This window comes from Elephas maximus, chromosome 1, assembly GCF_024166365.1.
Source record: "Elephas maximus indicus isolate mEleMax1 chromosome 1, mEleMax1 primary haplotype, whole genome shotgun sequence".
NCBI lineage: Eukaryota > Metazoa > Chordata > Mammalia > Proboscidea > Elephantidae > Elephas > Elephas maximus.
Genome location: NC_064819.1, coordinates 103,706,355 through 103,726,645, shown reverse-complemented (window position 1 = coordinate 103,726,645; position 20,291 = coordinate 103,706,355). Strand labels below are relative to the sequence as shown.

At 39.1% G+C, this 20,291-nt stretch overlaps 1 protein-coding gene across 4 annotated transcripts in view; it reads left to right on the top strand.

Annotated features, from left to right (window-relative positions):
• The window catches only part of KIF6 (kinesin family member 6), a 560,205-nt gene that overhangs the window by 50,469 nt on the left and 489,445 nt on the right, over positions 1–20,291 (top strand). Inside the window, exon 4 of one of the 4 annotated variants that reach the window (XM_049891358.1) lies at positions 677–988. The exons of the other annotated variants lie outside the window; for them this stretch is intronic. Coding sequence (XP_049747315.1) covers positions 677–788 — 112 coding nt within the window. The 3' untranslated portion in view covers positions 789–988. Of the gene's footprint in view, positions 1–676; positions 989–20,291 lie in introns of those variants that run through there. 4 annotated transcript variants of the gene reach the window in all.

The following is a 20,291-nucleotide window of genomic DNA, read 5'->3' as shown; positions in this document are numbered from 1 at the left end:
CCTATATCAGCTTTTGGTACATTGAAAAAGTTGTTGGGCAATTTTCCTGATGGTATCAACCTCTCTAAGATTAGAAGTATGGGTGAAAAAGTGAATGAGAAACTTCCTCAATAAAATTCTTGAGCATGATTCTGAATGAGGTATTATGGAGACCTTAAACTAATCCAAAATGTATAGTGTCTCTGTATGGCCATCAAGTTATGAAAAGAATGGTAGCAGTTACTTTGGGGATAGTACTGTTTAGGTGATTTAAAAGAGATTAAGCATAGACCCATTATCTTTGGTTTTAAGTTTGGATTTTTGTTTGTTTTTTTACTTTATTGAAATACTGGAAGGGAGAAGTGAGTAATCTAGGGAGGCGAAACAGGTTGCTCTTTAAGTTCTTTAGAGCCCAAATTGAGGCGCTCTGAGGACAGCGACTTACAGTTTTTCTCCGCCAACAAAGGAGTTAATCCCCAAATGTTGAGGAATCAGTGTTTTTTTGTGGGGTAGTGTCTTCCAAATGATTGACACGCCCATGTTTTCAAAAAAGACAGCAACATGTGTTGTTGACGAATGCAGTTTAACCTTAGTTTTATCTTTGTAATAGAAATTCAGTCTGTCTTCTATTATACTGACTGCAGTGTCACACAGTAACTGTAAGAAGTGAGGGTTCATATCTCATTTTCTATCACAGTCTTACAGGAACTGGATCAGCCCAGCAAGTCCGAGGTTCCCAAGGCCTTCAGAATGAGGCACCAGGCCAGATGAATAGTATTTTTTTCCCTCTAGAAGTGGCATGGTTTTAAACTGTGGCTTATTTTCAGTGTTTCCATTTGATGCTAATATTTTTTTCGGACAACAGCTTTTCTCTTAACGATGTGTTTTACTCACGTAAGCATGTTTTTCTCCTAAGAGCCCAAACAGTCATTTTCTTTTTTATTAATAGAATTATTACCAAGCAATCTTTGCAGGGTTATCTTTTGCATTGCTACATTAAAGAATATAGTTACACTGTTAGATGAAGACATTGTATTAATACAGAAAATTATGTAACCAAGAATACTGAAGCACTCATACGGGAAAAGTCTGAATCACAACAGTGTAGAGTTGAAAGGAACTCCAAGGGTTCAGCCTTCCTCTGATGACTGGAATTTACAAAAGTGAACAAGAATGTATATATATTAACCTGTCCTTAGGTGCTTACGCCCTGGTGGCATAGTGCTTAAGTGCTATCTATGGCTGCTAACCAGAAGGTTGACAGTTTGAATCCGCCAGGTTCTCCTTGGAAACCCTGCGGGACAGTTCTACTCTGCCCTGAAGGGTCACTGTGAGTCAGAATTGACTCGATGGCAATGAGTTTTTTGAGAGTAGGTGCTTAATTTTATCCTATATGGAACATTTTTGACACTGACTTTATTAAGAAAAGTTATCAGAGAGGAGGTTATCAGACATGAACCCTTCCCTTTCAGCCTCCCCTACATATATCTATCTTTTCTCCCAGACTCTCTTACTTTCCTCTTCTCTCAAAAGTATTTTTCTTCATTGCCTCTACCACTTGGGCCTTTGTCTCTAGCTCAGTCTGCGTCTTTCAGAAGTTTATCTTCTAATTTATTTCCAACTAGAATTGCCAAATTTAGCAAATTAATATAAGGACGTTCAGCTAAATTTGAATTTCAGATAAACAATGAATAATTTTTTAGTGTAAATATGTCTCAAGTATTGCATGGGGGCATACTTATACTAAAGAATTATTCTTTGTTTACCTAAAATTTAAAATTAGCTGGGGAGCCTATATTTTACCTGGCAACCCTACTTCTAACCCTTGCCCCTGTGATCTTTGTCTGTAGACTTTTCGTGTCGAAGTTCCCCATTAGTGAACTGAACTAAGCAGACCACCCTCTTCTGCCTCTGCATTTTTATGTCCCTTTGGCTATTTCCATCTGGGTAGTATTCTGCTCTCCCTTTGCTAGTTCATGAGCTTAACTGCGGTGACCCGTCTGCCACTCCTCCTGATCTCTCTCCTGTTAGCAGCATGGCAGTGTTTATGTTTAAAATTCGGAGTTTACTTTGAGTCCTCCTTTAGCCTTGTTCTCTGTCTTTAACAAGTCCTGTTTATTCTTCCTTCACAGTCCTTTTTTCCCTCTCTCCTTTTGTCTTTCTCCCCCTCTTACCCTCTCTCTTGCTTGCCCCATCCCATCCGTTCCTGAGACCATACTGTCTTTAGGTCATTGCTCACAAGTGGTCCTTACCCACCTGCTTCTCCAGCCAGCCTCAACCTCTAGGCTTTTCCTACCCCAGGCCATTTGCACTACCTGATTAATCTTTGTAAAACATGACACCAATTTTATTCCTTCTCTACTGAAAACCTTCAAAGACTCACTGTTATCTACAGAATAAAGTTTAAGCTCCATATTGAAGACCTTGCATGCAAGACTTTTCAGAACTGGCCTCTGCCTATTTCTCAAGTCTCATATCATTACCTTGTATCAGTGTTTATCAACTTTTCAGGTCCACGTACTTTTCACCATCACCTATAACATTAAAAATGTCCTGGGCATATTTTAAATTATATAATTATTTTGGCATGGTATATTAAAAGGAAGTATTATCTTAGTTTATATCACTGTATTATTAAGTGCTATATTATAAAGTTTATTCTAACAAAAATTTAATATTCTAGTTATATACATACAAAGAAATGTTTTGACTTTTTTCCATTTAACAAGTGACACACACTTTCTTGTATTTTGAATTAATTAGGAAATAAAATATGATTTATCAAAAAATGAAGGTGACACCTTGCGTTCTGTTTGGCTTTTGGACCAAATGTTTATTGTGATGTGAATTAGTACTTTGATATTTTCTTACATTGTATTCCTAAAGATGACATAAGAAAGTAAGTTTCAGGTTGCCATTTCCAAGCATTTTCTAGTAAACATATTTCAGAATTAGATTGTCTTTATTCACAATAGATAAAAAGCCAGATTGTTTACCATCCTCCCCCCTTCTCCTCATGACTCTCCATTTGTTCTGTGGTAGGAGTCCAAGGCTCTGGAGAATATATCTGAGATGTGTCCCTTACCATACTTCTCTTTATGTATTCAAAATAGTGTTACAAAACACTGCAGCTGCTTCTTTGGGGGAAAGAAAGGCTACCACTGGCTCTCGTAATATGCCTTTTCTCCTTCTTTTCCCTTGGGTCATAACAAATTGAGTAAATAAAGAGTTCCTGATTCCTGGTCTTATCTGTCAAAATGGAAATAGGATTATATTAATCTTGAACTGCAGTATAGCTCAGCCGATCTTCATGATTGGTTCTAAATGGTCTGATCTAATTAGAGTGATGTGTATTTGTCAAAGTTAAGAGGTTTAAAATCATCAGATGGTTTCAGTACCATCTAAGTGCTTGAACTGGATCTCTTCCAATTGCCCCTCCAGATCCACTGTCTGTCCTTTTCCACCCGTGCGCTCTGTCCTGGCAAACTGAATTGTGTGAGCTCATCAACTGGTTCCCTCCCCTCTGGCTTCCTTGTGGGTTCACCCATTGGAGAGGCTCAGCAGATCAGAGGGGAAGAGGACAGTGAGGTAAAAGTAGTTTTTCCCTGGCTTTCTTCCTGCCAGGTCACCTTGAACTGGCTGTTTCCTGTCTACTAAAGCTTATTTCCTTCTCAAGGCAACCCACTCTCTACATACAACTCTCTTTCCTTCTGAGTTCCAGTAATATCTCCCCCTTGTATCTTCAGTCCTAGAGGTGGTAACAGATCTGCTACAGCTAGCCTCAAGTTCTTACACTATTCCTCCTATATACTACTTACGCTTTTGTGAAAAAAAAAAAAAAAAAAAAGGGCCCTCCTTGAAACTAGTGTGTCATCTATTTCCTGCTGCAATCCTTATTGACATAGCGCTTTACATGGACTAATTTAATCCCCTCAACTCTGCTATGAAGTAAGTACAAATAGTATCCTCATTTTGTAGAAAAGGAAAATGGAGCACAGAAACACCAAGTGGCCTAACAGGTGATGGAGCCAGAGTTCAAACCCCAGGAAGTCTGGCTCCAGGTACATGTTCTAACCACCGTACATACCCAAGTATGATAATATGAGTAATATGGTGATTTCATCACTGCATTAGAAACATTCACCATAACAAAATAGACTCAAATTAGTCATGTTGATTGATGACAAATAAGGGTTGATAAGCCGAATTATCATTTCAGTACTCCCTCCCCACCTAGCACTTTCACCTGAATAGTTTAAAAGATAGTGATTTTTTTTTTCTTCTACTCAGGATAAAAGAACAATATTCTTTGATTTTATGGAGTCAGAAATTCAAATTTTACTTATTATCCTCAGTCCTACTAGAAAGCAATTATTTGCCAGCAACTAACTATTCTCTTTAAAATATGAACTCATCAAAAGGCTCAAATTTAGCTTCTTTTCTTGAGAGCCCAACATTAGGGGTTAGTATTCATTTCTCACAATGACCTAGTTTTTACATAATTTCAGTCCTGTCAGTTTGTTCCCAGAACTGATGTAGTCATCATTTTGTTGTCTCTTTTGTGTTGGGGACAAGTCTTCTTCTGCCCTGCCCCCTGCATTCACCACTCATTATTCATTGTTCATTGTCTTTACAATTCCTCTGTGGTGTAACCTGTTCACATTTTCCATCCTCTTGGGTTTGTGTTGTGGTGCTGCTATTGAATACAGCTGCAGTATGTTGATTCTGGACTCCAGGAACCCTTGGTTGCCACAGTATGCTGCCTCTGGATGACTTATTTGGCAGTTGAAATTTTTTCCAACACGGCAGCTTCCTAAAGTGAAACTTCATTTCTTCATGCTAAAATCCTGAAAGTAAAGAAGCAGCCTTGTTACAGTCCCTTTGGGATCTTTGGATCATTAAAACTTCATAGAACTGTATAGCCTGTAATTATACTGGACTCAAGTATACATAAACTTTAAAAATGTAGTTGATTTTTAGGAGCTCAAAGAAGAAAAACATAATTTATGATTCAGGTGTTCTTGTTGTTAAAAATAGTACATTTGGATGAGTGGCTGTTTATAGTTTGGATTTTGGGTGGTTATTCCATGGCAAAGGTTCTGTTCTTGACAAATTTGCTTCACAATCATTTTTTCTAATGTGGGCGGCTGGGTCATGGGAGACGGCCAGTGTTTCCTTGCAGTTCACTCTTCTCCTTGACTAGAATCCCATTCGATATCACCATGGACTAGTACTGTCAAACTAGGAAATTTGACCAGAAATTCAAATCTTGAACACAAACAATCGTTTATGTTTTCTCAAACCACTAACCTTGTGTATTAAGTTTAAGATTTATTCTGAAATAAACTGTAGTTTTAAGACTGTAAGAGAAAGCTGCTTCTTAAAAGATTTTAGTTTTTCCATTTGTTTGGTGTAAATGGCATCTTTTAGATCAAATATTTTTGTATGAAGAGAGTATATTTTAAGTGCATTTTCCAAAGTCATCTCAAATAAAAGGGGAAAATTTCGGTTGTATCTACTTTTTAGGGCAAGTTGCCAAGAGGAAATCAATGTGGTAGCATTTTTGTTAAAAAAACATTATCGTTTTATGTGTATTTAAAGCTAACCACATTAAAATATGATTTATTCCACTTTCCTAGCAAAGATTTAAGAAGATGTCATGTTGAACTATTTTGTTTATTTTAATCAAGAAACTAATCTGTCATCCAAATAAGAGATATTTAAGTACAAGGATGTTTTGATAATCCAGCCCTCATTATAAAAGAACAAAATTTCAAAAAATAATTGTTAAAAGTTAAAAAAAAAAATCCATGCAGTATATTTTTGCCTTGCATCATTATAAGCTGCAATATCTGTGAATTCAGTTTGCAACAAAGGAAGAGTAAGTATAGCAATTGTCCAACTGGTAGGAGAATAGGAGTAAAATTTTTTTAGGGATTTGGAAAGTCAAGGAGCTATAACCTTTCAACCACCATAACTGCCATCAGTCCTGTCTACTGGCAGCTGCTGTGCCCCAGGTGGGATTGACCCTGTGGCCAAGAAACACCATTAATCCTCCGTCCTCCTTCCTTGCCATGTACTCAGCAAAATCTCTTCTGGGGTTAAACCTCATCATCCACCTACTCTGTGCCTATACGTGGGCCACTGAATGTTGCTAGTGAAAAACCCAACTGTACTAATTGGTCTCAATCTAAATTTATGTCCACACATCTCAAACAAGTGCTGAATATTGCCTTAAGGTTCTAATATGTTTCTCTGGTATGCTCATTCTACCATTATTTCCCGAGTTAATTCTTCTCCAACTTCCTATGTTCTGTCCCTTTCTCCTCGCTCTCAGCTCATACTTCACTGAGTAAATAGGCACAATTAGACAAGTACTACCTCATCCTCCCACCACCAAATCTACCAGTCTTCGACTGTGTCTAACTCTGTGGCTTTCTTCCCGTTATGAATAGACAGAGCTCCCTGTTTCTGCCAAAGGCCAATCCTTTGTTTGTTTCTTGATGCTTTCTCAACTATATCGCACAGCAGCTGATGGATTCAAACTGCTGACCTTTTGGTTAGCAGCCAAGCTCTTAACCACTGTGCTACCAGGGCTTGAGGTTTCCTCTTCTGCATCACTGATTTTTCCAAATCTGTGGGATCCTTCCTATCACTGCATTCTAGTATCTTCAATCTTAAAGTAAAACAAAGTCTTCATTGACACACATCCCGGTCCAACTATTCCCCCATTTCTGTGCTTCCTTTTCTTAGCAAACTTCTGGCAGAGTTGCCTATAGTCTTGTCTTCACTTCTTCTATTCCCATTCATTGTTTGTCCCTTTACAATTAGACTTCTGTCTTCTCTGCCCTCTTGAGATTGTTCTTGTTAAGTCACCAGTGACCTCTGTGTTGTCAAAAGCAATGGTCATGTGCCCATTTTTGTCTTATTTGATCTACTTGCAGCATCTGAGAGAACTAACTTCCTCCTCCTCTATGAAATACACTTTTTCTCTTGGCTTCTGTGAGTATCACACTGTGGTAGCTATAGAGCTGCCCCATGCAAGTCTCTCTTCAAGGGAATATGCTCTGGGAAGATATCTGACTGACAGCCTTCAGCTACCAAATCTTTAAATCCATCGTGGTGGAAATGCAGGCATGGTGGTGGACATTCTTGTCCTATATGAGATTCCTCTAATGGGCAGTGTTGATCTGAAAATCCTCATCAACCTGGCCAAGTCTTTCTTAGAACTGAGCTGTGGTCTAAGACTTTTCCTATCCAGTTCTTCCATCCCTCTCCCCTTTCACAGGTGTCAGACCTGCATCAGGTTGAAGCTCTCCTCATGTATTCCTGTTCCCTCCTCCTTTATCCTTCACAGGTATTTTCCCTAATACATCTTTTGTACACCTAATCCCAGAGGACCCAAATTCACTCATACAATATTCTGTTCTCTTACTTGCTTGGCTGTTCCTTCTCAGACTTTGCTTATTCTTCCCCCTTCAATGAGCTGTTCACACTGGCAGCTCTGTCCTTGGGCCAACTCTTCTCTTCTTGATGCCTTTGTGATCTCATTCAGTTCCATGGCTTTAACTACAACTTTTGTGTTATTGACTCAAAAATCTGTACATCTAACTTTGATCTCTCCTCAGAACTCAGACTTCTTTGTCTAATCATGTTCTTGACATCTGCACTTGGATATTTACTGGTCACCTAAAAGATAACATGTCCTAAGGAAATCTTGATCTTCCCCCCAAGTCTTTCCTCTCTCGGTTGTCCTTATCTTCGTAATTGGTTGCAGTCATTCGTGATTGCTCCCTTTTCCTCATCTCACATCAGCAAGTGCTATTGACTGAACATTCACGTATTTCTCAAATAGATCTATTTTTCTCCATCTTCACTACTGCCACCCTAATCAAGTTGAAGCAACCCTTCAACCCCTAGCTCTTTTGTCCATCTATAGGCCATTCACCACCCAGTAACCAAAATGAGCTTTAAAAAATGAAAATCAGATCGTTCCCTTATTTAAAGTACTATAATGGTTCCTCACTGAACATCAAATAAATCCCAGAATCCTTCCCTTTTTACAAAGCCCTACATAATCTAGCCTCTATTGGCTTCTCAGACCTACGACATTATCCCATTGCGCCAGCCACAGTGACCTTTCTGTTCCAAGAATAATCCAAGGTTATTTTTGCTTTGCCCGTTGAAACCTATTGCTGTGAAGTTGAACCTGACTCATAGTAACCCTATAGGACAGAGTAGAACTACCCCATAGGGTTTCCAAGTAGTGGCTGGTGAATTCAAACTGCTGACCTTTTGGTTAATGCCAAACACTTAAACCACTGCTCCGTTTTTGCCTTAAACCTAGCTATTACCTGGTCCCTAGGTATTCTTCCCCCTTGTCACTCAGATCTCAGCTTATATGTTATCTTCTCAGACAGACCTTCTCTGACCTCCCAGACTAATGTATCTAGTCGCTTTCTAGCACGTATTTCGTTCTCTGAATAGCACTTATACTTTCCGATCTTTTTCTTGTTTGCTTATTATCTGTCTTCCCCAACTAGAATATAAGCCTCATGAGAACAGGGCTCCTTTCTGTCTTGTTCATTGCTGCCTTCCCAGGACCTAGACCAGTACCTGGTATATAGTACCCATTGCTGTCGAGTTGATTCCGACTCATAGCAACCGTATAGGACAGAGTAGAACAAACATTTGTAGAATGTGAGAATTGAAGGAAACACAATACTTCACCCCCATGAAAATATTTTTTTTTTCTGTGAAAGAAAGAAAAAAATTAATTTTTTAAACTCTATCCTTTCTAAACTTGTATCTCTTCCTCTGTATTCATCATGCCCAAAGATGTACTTTTCCTTGAGTTTATACATGATGTCAGTACCGTTAAAATCCCATTATAGTAAATTCCATTGGGCATGCAGTTGGCTTTGTTATAGTGGAATTTGTCACAAAGCCAGAAATCGCCTTTCAGTCCACAGAAACTAGATATGGAACAGCCAATTCTCCATTTCTCTGTGAACTGGAAAAGGAAAAGCTCTGACTCTGAAATGAGAAGTGAGATCTATTGAGCCTTCTGCCTCCATTTCTCTGAGCGCCCCGACAGTTTGCATGGGATGTGGGCTTTGGTTTTTTTTGTGTGTTTCTTGATGAATGATTTGAGTATTGGAACAAAAAGGAGTAGTTGAGGGAGAGAGAAAAATGAAAAGGTAATTATTATTTGGTGACAAGATTCTATAGTTATTTTAAAAGGAGTTGAGGTAAACAGTGTTCTCTTCCACTTTGTGTCGCATAGAAAGATACAACATCAGGTGCTGTTTCTATGCAGGAGAATGACATGAACAAGGGCCAGAAAAGGAAGCAACGCAAAACAGAGCACAGTAGTCACTCTTCTGAAATATTTGGTGCTGACAGTTTGTTGTAAACAGAACAGTGAAGGTTTTTGTTCTGTTTTGTCTTTGATTGGATACTCTTCTGAAATGTGGCAACAGCTTTGTTATATTATGAAGATCTTTCTTTCATTGTTAACGGTAATTGTGTCAGTGAATCAGATCATCAGATTTGTGTTTGATGTCTCAAGTGTTGTGGTGTAAAAATGGCTTGCATTACTTTAAGTCATTTATTAAGAACTTTTCCTGACACTCCCGGACAGACATATTTATAGCCTACTCCCTGTGCCCATAATACTGGATATATGGCCCTTATCATATTGTAGTTGTATTTGTCTATCTGCATCCTTTACCGTGAACACACTGAGGACAAGGACTGTGTTTTATTCATTTTTTGCACTCTTCTTTCCACTCTACATCTTACCTAACTAATATAAAGGGACCTGGGACAGAAGAGGTTTTAAGTACATATTTACGGAATTGTAGTAAGTGTATTTCCATATCACCTTAGTTTATTACATTTACTTGTATCATCCACTACATCTCATCCTGCCCTGGTAGCAAAGCTGCTTGCTTAAGGGCCTCCTATTCCTAGTCTTTGTCAAGCTGTCAAGGTAGGGCGGGGTATTTGCTTGTTCCCTGCTTGTTATGAGGAGGCCTGATGGTGCAGTGTTTCAGCACTTGGCTGCTAACTGAAGGGTTGGTGGTTTGAACTCACCAGCTGCTCGCTGGCAGAAGGATGCAGCAGGCTGTTTCTGTAAAGATTTATAGCCTTGGAAACCCTATAGGGCAGTTCTACTCTGTCTTATAGGGTCACTATGAGTCAAAATCAACTTGACGGCAGTGGTTTTTATTTCGTTTTGTTTTGCCTGTTATGTTGCATTCTTCTTCCTCTTTTAGGTCTTAGATTAAGATCTTTATTGATAAGCCCATCCTGTCGTCCTCCACCGGTAGGCCTAATATGTTCACTAAGAAGTACCTGACCCATCTCCCTTCTGTGCTTGTATATATGCTTCAGTGCATTTTGTGCTGGTTTTGTTTTGTTCATCTTATTCAACAATAACTTGTTTGAGGGACAGTCAACAATAACTTGTTTGAAGGACTGAAGACCAGCACTGAGATAGGTACTATGGGAGTACTGACCAGTATTAAGATTACATGCCATGTCTGCTGTCAAAGAGCTGATAGTTTGCTTGGGGAGTCAAAGCTAGCTGGATTTGCTTTATTTGAGATGCCAGAACTTGTAAGATACATCATTAATAGCTTTCATGTAAGAAAAGAAACCCACCCACGTGACATGTATGCCTTGATTGTAAGATTAATTTCTAATTCAGAAGCATGGGCATTCTGGGTGGTGTCAGGGGAGATGGAATGACCCATCCAGGAGCCTAAAGGAATTTGAAGAAAAAAAAACAAAGGATCCGAAAGCTCATAGGACAGGTGACTCTTCTGTTAGCTTTTCTCCTACTTCTTTGCCGTCTCTCCACCATTGCCATTCCCAGACACCCACCCCTGTTGTTGAGATAAGCATCAGTGAAGATAATACCTCCCTAATGCTTACCTTAAAAATGATCTAAGGTAAATGAATTGGACTCTCTAAAAAGGGACACTGAGAAATCATAAATTTGCAAATGTAAAATCATACATCTGTACACATAGCACTGTTTAACACACAAGTAGGAGCTGTATGAACCAATTAAATGATGACTTCCTTTTGTCTCTGTCTTTACAACAGTAGAACTCTAGTTGTATATACAAATTGATGTTTGGACCCAGTCTGTCTTGACAAAGATGTTACTTGTAAATTTAGCCCATTACATTATTTCAACATGCGCTTTGTTATTTATTTTTTCCTTTTACAATTCTGCTGTCATTTGTTTGTTGAACGTCAGTACACAAATTCTTCTTTTTTTTCCCCCCCATAGTGAATATGTGGGAAGAATATTTGCTGCCTGGCAAGGGGTATTGGGACCGTGTGTGATTTATTTCTACTAATTTTATTCCACTGTACAGACTCCAATATGTTATAGAACTAGGATATTCAAATTTAGTTTTTAAAAATCTAGCCTTTTGCTCATCCTTCAAACTTAACAGTGTCCTGACATGTCTGAGGTTTAGGAAAATTTGGCTCAAGCTGATGAAGGGGTCTAATATAGGTCTTTGTTGCTAAGTGAAATTCAGTGGTTTTGGCTCCTGGGAATTTGTGCAAAATTGTTGGTTCGTTTGATTTGGTTCCCTTTGGACTACACCATGAAATTTTCTTGGGGTTTAGTTTGGTGATCCCCACCCGACACCAAACTCAAAGTGGAATACAGTGGGAATGCTGAGGTTTATACCTCAAGCTATAACTCATCCTAGAACTGTATTCAGTTTTGGAAAGAAAAGAAAAAAACAACCCAGCCTAGATTTTAATTCTTTAAGTGAAATAGTTATTAAAACGAGACTAAACAATCTCAGTGATAGCTGAGGTTTAGAGGTCATTTGACCAAACCCTCCACCTGATGCATGATTCCATAGACCAATTTCAGATTGTTTAAAGTCTTATAAATAGCTCTTTAGCTTCCATCCAGGATTCCACATTTGTCCTTTGGATCAAGCTTGTTGGTTTTGCGGTCCAAGTTTTCTAAATCCTTATGAATTTTTTAAATCGTTTATTAAGAACCAAGAGAAATATGTTAGAAGTTTCATATATGTATATACTCCTACTTGTAATTGTCAGTTTATACTATAGTTTTTGAGGTTATTAATTTAGAATTGGTTCATCTTCCTGAGAATTGTTCCTTTTATTCTTATGTAGTGATTGATTTTGTCTGTAACCATTCTTTATATCTTAAAGTCTATTTTTTTTTTAAATATAGGTCCACTGTATCTTATCTCTACCACTTGTCTATCAGTTTGTTGTACTATGATGACTTGTGTGTTGGTATGATGCTGACAGCTGTGCCACTGTTGTTTCAAATACGCTAGGGCCACCCATGGCAGACAGATTTCAGTGGAACTGACAGACTAAGACTAGGAAGAAAGGCCTGGTGATCTACTTCTGAAAATTAGCCAGTGAAAACCCTATGGATCACAACAGAATATTGTCCTATATAGTGCTGAAAGATGAGCCCACTAGGTTGGAAGACACTCAATACACAGTGGATACAATAATGGACTCAAACATACCAACAATGGTGAAGGTGGCGTAGGACCGGGGGGCAAAATTTTGTTCTGTTGTGCATGGGGTCGCCGTGAGTCAGAGCTGACTAGATGTCAGCTAACAACATTATCTTATCTAAACTCCACAGTACATATACAGAATATTACAAAACAGCACCAAAGGGGGAAAAAATGGATATTATTGCAAAGGAATGTGTCAAGATTCATACTAAGTATTATATATAAAAATATATTTTTCCATCTTTTTACTTTGAATATTTCTATATTTGTATGCCTCAGTTGTGCCTCTTTGTAAATGACACATGGATGATTTTTACTTTTTATCCAAGTTTTAATCTTTTTAGTGATTTCTGATATTTGTTTCTGTCATCTTTATATTCTACTTACCCTGCTTTTTCTGTACCTTTTTAGAAATTTCCCTCTTCTTTTAAATGTATTATTTCGTTAATAAGAATCAGCACGAAGCTGGTTTTTCTGAGGCAGACAGAGGTTAAAAGTGTCCCAGATTTCCAGTCTCTCCAAGTAGCTATACCACTCCATCATCTCCGACATTGACTGCTTGTCATGGATTGAATTGTGCCCCCAAAAATATGTGTCAATGAACACGGTTAGGCCATGATTCCCAGTATTGTGTGGTTGTCCTCCATTTTGTGATTTTTCCGTGTGTTATAAATCACAATCCTTGCCTGTGGTTAAAGAGGATTAGGGTGGGATATAACACCCTTTGTCAGGTCACATCCCTCATCCAATGTAAAGGGAGTTGCCCTTGGGTATGGTGTGCACCACCTTTTATCTTACAAGAGACAAAAAGAAAGGGAAGGGAGAGTTAGGGACCTCATACCACCAAGAAAGCAGTATCAGGAGCAGAGCGTGTCCTTTGGACCCAGGGTCCCTGTGCAGAGAAGCTTCTAGTTCAGGGGAAGATCGATGGAGAATAAACTTCTCTTTGGTAAAGCCATCCATTTGTGGTATTTCTCTTACAGCATCACTAGATGACTAACACACCACTCTCCCTCCCCTCAGCTCTCTTCTTTTCTGTTTCAGTAATTTGCTGCAACATCTCATAGAACTCATGAACTGCACTTAGAATTATATGGTTTATTAGAGAAGTAGCGGGCCACAACCTAGGATCAGGATCAGCTTGGAAGTAAGAGGCTGTAACTCAGTGTCAGAAAGCACACAGGCAAGGTCTGGAAGGCTCCCCCAAGGCGAAGAGCATATCCCTCCCTTCTTCATTGTAGGACAGCACTCTCTCAGCTGTACGCACCCACTCTCGGCCATTTACACCCCCTCCAGACAGGGCTCTTCTTGGCCCCCCCAGCACAGGCCTCCTCTTAGCCCCGCAAGCCACTGAGCTCTCTCTCTCAGGCCTCTAGCCATCTTCAGTGTTACAGCCCTTGATCCATATTACAGCACTTTTAGCTCCACTGGCAAGCTTTCTACCCAAAGGCGCTCAGCTCTCTTTCTCTGCTTCTCTTTTTCCCTTGCCTCTTCTCCTTGTCTCTGACCATCTCTGTGGGGTCGGCTTCTCATATAGGCAAGTGGCTCAATCCTATTGGGTGTATTTTCAAGTCACTATTTGCATAATAACTGACTAATGCCCCCTCTAGACCGACAGTAGCTCCGTATTTGTGTGATAACTGACATTTTCAGCCAGCAGGCACTGGCTTCTTGCTCGGCTAAAGTAACAACCTTCTCCAAAACACTAGGGCAATTTAACAACTCCTCGGTGTTTATTCAGAAAATCTCCCAAGCTAGGCCTTTTTTTTTTCTTATCCCCACAGAACCAATGCAAAAGGGTACATAAAGGAATTCACTTCTTACTTTCTCTTTTGCTGAACAACATTTTATTTGTTTTCTGCACTACTTATTTGGAAATCTTATTTTCTATTCCTTTTGTTAGTGGTTACCATAAAAAATTTATGTGCGTACTTATCTTCATGGAGTCTGAAATTAATATCTCTAATCTCTCTCCTGATCAATATGATTCACTTTAATCAAGCTCTTCCCACTGTTAAATGTTTTAATTCCACCCTGTTTTTTTGAAACCAAATTAGTTATCATTATTGTTGTTATTTTGTAAAAATCAATGTTTGTTTACATTTTTCCACATATTTTTTGTAGTTTCTTTGCTCTGTATTGCTTTTTTCGTGTCTGTTTTCAGTTTCCTTCTTCCTGAAGTTCATGCTTTTGTAGCTCCTTCAGAGAAGGTAGAAACCGTGGTGGTGTAGTGGTTAAGTGCTATGGCTGCTAACCAGAAGCCACCAGGCACTCCTTGGAAACTCTGTGGGGCAGTTCTACTGTGTCCTATAGGGTCGCTACTCCAGGGCAATGGGTTTGGGCTTCAGAGAAGGTCTGCTAGCAGTTAACTCTTTCAGTATTTATTTCATTTGATTTACATATTAGCTGCTTATGGAATTCTTAGTTGAGAGTTATGTCTTCTTAATGCTTTGAAGATATTATACCATCTTCTTTTAATTTGCTTTTGAGAAATCTACTGTTAGTCTAATTGGTCTTTTGCAGGCAGTGCCTTTTCTAGCATTGTTATTAAGAGTTTTTTTTACTTGTTTATATGTTCTGTGATTTCATATGTGAATTTCTTTTTGTTTATTCTACTTGGGCCTCATTGTGCTTCCTAAATCTGAGGATTCATGTCTATTATTAATTCTGGAAAATTCTCAGCTGTTGCTTCTCTGATTATTTCTTCTCCCTTATTCTCTTTAGTGCCAGCTTCTTTAATTCATATTTAACTTACATTTTCCTTTTTATTCAGCGCTATCTCTTAGACTTTTAAATGTGTATTTTCTATCATTTTATGGTTCTTTGTTGCATTTCAGATAATTTCCTCAGATTTGTTTCAGTTCGGTAGTTCTTTCCTTACGTGAGTCTAATGTTCTGTTTAACCCTTACTTTGAGTTTTTTTTTTTTTATTTCAGTACTATATGTTCATTTTTAGAAATTCTATTTGGTCATTTTTTTCTATCTATTTAACCTTTACATTGAGTTTTTTTTTTTTTTTATATAACTAACTGTATCTTCATTTTTAGGAGTATTTGGTCGTTTTCTTATTTTCTTATTTTACATAATGTATTGCAATTTTCTTATTTGTTTGATTCTTAAGTCTTTAATAATTTTAAGCATATGTATTGTATAATTTTTATCTGGTGACTTGAATCTAAAGTTCTGTTCCCAATGGTTTATTCCCACATTTAGGGCCCTAGTCCATCCCCTTATGCCCAGAAAATGGAAAAACCTTCCAAATGTTTTCCATTTTTCCTTGCTTCAGTCTCAGTCCTGTGTTTTTCAAATTGTGATTCATGATCTAGCAGGTTATGACATGAATTTACTTGTGTAAGATCATAGTTTTTAATGACATAAAATAGAAGAAAAAAAAATTTTTTTTTTGAGATATGTAATATTTGAGTCCATGGCATATAATGAAAGTTCATGAAACTTTTAATTATTAATGTATATGTAAAATGCATTTCATACTGTGGGTGGTGGTCAAAATGTTTGAAGAACAACATTCGAGTCTATCCACTATCTTTTTAGTGTAATCTCCTAAAGCACATTGGCATGGATTGAATTGCGTACCCCGAAAAATATGTTTCATCTTGGTTAGGCCTTGAGTGCCAGTATTGTATGGTTGTCCTACATTTTTTGATTGAAATTTTATGTTGAGAGGATTAGGGTGGGACTGTAACACCACCCTCACTCAGGTCACCTCCCTGATCCAAGGTAAAAGGAGTTTTCCTAGGGTGTGCCCTGCACCACCTTTTATCTCCCAAGAGATAAAAGGAAAGGGAAGCAAGCAGAGAGTTGGGGACCTCATACCACCAAGAAAGCAGCACCAGGAGCAGAGGGCGTCCTTTAGACCCAGGGTCCCTGTGCCTGAGAAGCTCCTCGACCGTGGGAAGATTGAGAACAAGGACCTTCTTCCAGAGCCAACAGAGAGAGAAAGCCTTCCCCTGGAGCTGACACTCTGAATTTGGACTGTTACCCTACTTTACCATAAGGAAATAAATTTCTCTTTGTTAAAGCCATCTACTTGTGGTATTTCTGTTATGGCAGCACTAGATGACTAAGACACACATTTTACTTTTCCTGGCATTTAAGGTCTTTTTTTTTTTATGATGTACTTGAATATGTCTAACCTCCTATGTTTTCTGGCTCAGTAAGTGAAATCTCCGTTTATTCAGATGCTCAGTCAAAACCTGAACACCGTGCACAATTCCGTTGGTCTCATCTCATTTCTACACCATGAGTATAACTTATCTGTTCTACCTTCAAATAACTTCCCAGATCCAACCACTTCTTACAAACCCCACCACTACTATCTTACGCCAAGATAACATTAATTTACCCATAGATTACTGAGATAGCTGCTTCTCTGGTCTCTCCTCATTTAGTCTTGGCCCCCAATAGACTATTCCCCAGACAGCAGTCAGAGAGACTTTACAACAATATGCCATATCTTGTCACTCTTCTGCTCTGTACCTTCCAATGGCTTTCCATCTCACCTAGAGTAGAAATTTTTTTTTTTTTGTGGGTATGATGTACTACCATCTTCATTTGCAGCTTCAATTTTTGCTACTTTCTACCTCCATCCATATCTCTTTACACATGTATTGGTTACATTCCAGCTATATTTTTCTCATTACCTTTCTTTAACCTGGAATGCCCTTTGGGAAGCTCTGCCTATAGATACTGGTATCTGTTACCTGCATCTACCCAGAAACCCAGTGCCGTCGGAAGAAGTCTGAAAATTTCATAGGGTCGTTATAAAGATTAAATAAAATCATGCACCTTACCTGTCATGTGGTAAATTTTGAACAAATGATTGCTTATATTATGATTACTATATTGTTATTAGGAACAAAGGAAGGCACAGCTTTAGAAGGACAGAACAAAAATGTGGGAGCATCACATTCAGTGTAAGGTCATTCAGGGGAGTCAGCTTGAGATGTCTGGGTTGAAGTGAGAAAGCTCACGAATAGGGGAGTGCCGGGATAACGAGCCTGATAGGAATGATGGTGGTATGTAGGCCTCAGCTGACCATTGGGGCTATAGGGCAGGGCTCCTTTCCCTCTGCCATGCCCAGGCACTTACACCTAGGATAATGCTCTCTCACTGGTATTCCCCACTGAGACATCTAGGAAGCTGCTGTTGGGTATTATCACTGGAGCCTAGAGAAGTCTGTGGATCTCCAGGTATTACAGTCCTGTGAAGAACAGCAAAAGGCAATGCCTGGCTTCAGGGAGGGGCGAGGCAGCTGGCAATTGGGTGTTTGTTACAAATAGTGAATATGTAAGTTCTATAAATCCTCTCAGATCCTGCTCAAAGGACATTTCCTAGGTGAAATCTTCAGTCACCATAACTGCAATAAATCACTCCTACCTTCATGCTTTCTCAGCATTTGATTTGGGACCTCTACTGTAACTTCTGTTGTATATGTTGTTGTTGTTGTTGTTAGGTGCTGTCGAGTCGGTTCTGACTTATAGTGACCCCATGCACAACAGAACGAAAGAAACACTGCCTGGTCCTGAGCCATCCTTACAATCATTGTTATGCTTGAGCTCATTGTTGCAGACACTGTGTCAATCTGCCTCGTTGAGGTCTTCCTCTTTTCCACTGACCCTGTACTCTGCCAAGCATGATGTCCTTCTCCAGGGACTGATCCCTCCTGACAACATGTCCAAAGTATGTAAGATGCAGTCTCGCCATCCTTGCTTCTCAGGAGCATTCTGGCTGTACTTCTTCCAGGATAGATTTGTTCATTCTTTTGGCAGTCCATGGTGTGTTCAATATTCTTCACCAATACCACAATTCAAAGGTGTCAATTCTTCTTTCGTCTTCCTTATTCATTGTCCAGCTTTCACATGCAAATGATGCGTTTGAAAATACCATGGCTTGGATCAGGATCACCTTAGTCTTCAAGGTGACATCCTTGCTCTTCAACACTTCAAAAAGGTCCTTTGCAGTAGATGTACCCAATTCAATGCTTTTGATTTCTCGACTGCTGCTTCCATGGTTGTTGATTGTGGATCCAAGTAAAATGAAATCCTTGTCAACTTCAATCTTTTCTCCGTTTATCATGATGGTGCTCATTGGTCCAGTTGTGAGGATTTTTGTTTTCTTTATGTTGAGGTGCAATCCATACTGAAGGCTCTGGTCTTTAATCTTCATTAGTAAGTGCTTCAAGTCCTCTTCACTTTCAGCAAGCAAGGTTGTGTCATCTGCATAACGTGCGCAGGTTGTTAATGAGTCTTTCTCCAATCCTGATGCCCCGTTCTTCTTCATATAGTCCAGCTTCTTGGATTATTTGCTCAGCATACAAATTGGATAGGTATGGTGAAAGAATACAACCCTGACGCACACCTTTCCTAACTTTAAACCAATCAGCATCCCCTTGTTCTGTTCGAACAACTGCCTCTTGATCTATGTAAAGGTTCCTCATGAGCATAATTAAGTCTTCTGGAATTCCCATTCTTTGCAGTGTTATCCATAATTTGTTATGATCCACAGAGTCGAATGCCTTTGCATAGTCAATAAAACACAGGTAAACATCCTTCTGGTATTCTCTGCTTTCAGCCAGGATCCGTCTGACATCAGCAATGATATCCCTGGTTCCATGTCCTCTTCTGAAACCGGCCTGAATTTCTGGCAGTTCCCTGTCAATATACTGCTGCAGCCATTTTTGAATGATCTTCAGCAGAATTTTGCTGGCGTGTGATATTAATGATATTGTTCTATAATTTCCACCTTCAGTTGGATCATCTTTCTTGGGAATAGGCATAAATATGGATCTCTTCCAGTCAGTTGGCCAGGAAGCTGTGCTCCATATTTCTTGGCATAGGCAAGTGAGTACCTCCAGCGCTGCATCTGTTTGTTGAAACATCTCAATTGATATTCCATCAATTCCCAGAGCCTTCTTTTTCGCCAATGCCTTCAGAGCAGCTTGGACTTCTTCCTTCAGTACTATCGGTTCCTGATCATATGCCATCTCTTGAAATGGTTGAACATCGACAAATTCTTTTTGGTATAACGACTGTCTGTATTCCTTCCATCTTCTTTTGATGCTTCCTGCATCGTTTAATATTTTCCCCATAGAATCCTTCACTATTGCAACTTGAGGCTTGAATTTTTTCTTCAGTTCTTTCAGCTTGAGAAATGCCGAGTGTGTTCTTCCCTTTTGGTTTTCCATCTCCAGCTTTTTGCACATGTCATTATAATACTTTACTTTGTCTTCTCGAGCTGCCCTTTGAAATCTTCTGCTCAGTTCTTTGACTTCATCCATTCTTCCTTTTGCTTTAGCTGCTCGATGCTCAAGAGCAAGTTTCAGAGCCTCTTCTGACATCCATCTTGGTCTTTTCTTTCTTTCCTGCCTTTTCAACAACCTCTTTCTTCAGGTATGATGTCCTTGATGTCATTCCACAACTCGTCTGGTCTTCTGTCACTAGTGTTCAATGCATCAAATCTGTTCTTGAGATGGTCTCTAAATTGAGGTGAGATGTACTCCAGATCATATTTTGGCTCTCGTGGACTTGCTCTGATTTTCTTCCGTTTCAGCTTGCACTTGCATGTGAGCACTTGATGATCTGTTCTACAGCCAGTCCCTGGCCTCGTTCTGACTGATACTGAGCTTTTCTATCATGTGTTTCCACAATGTAGTCAGTTTGATTTCTGTGCATTCCATCAGGTGAGGTCCATGTGTATAGTCGCCATTGATGTTGGTGAAAGAATGTATTTGCAGTGAAGAAGTCGTTGGTC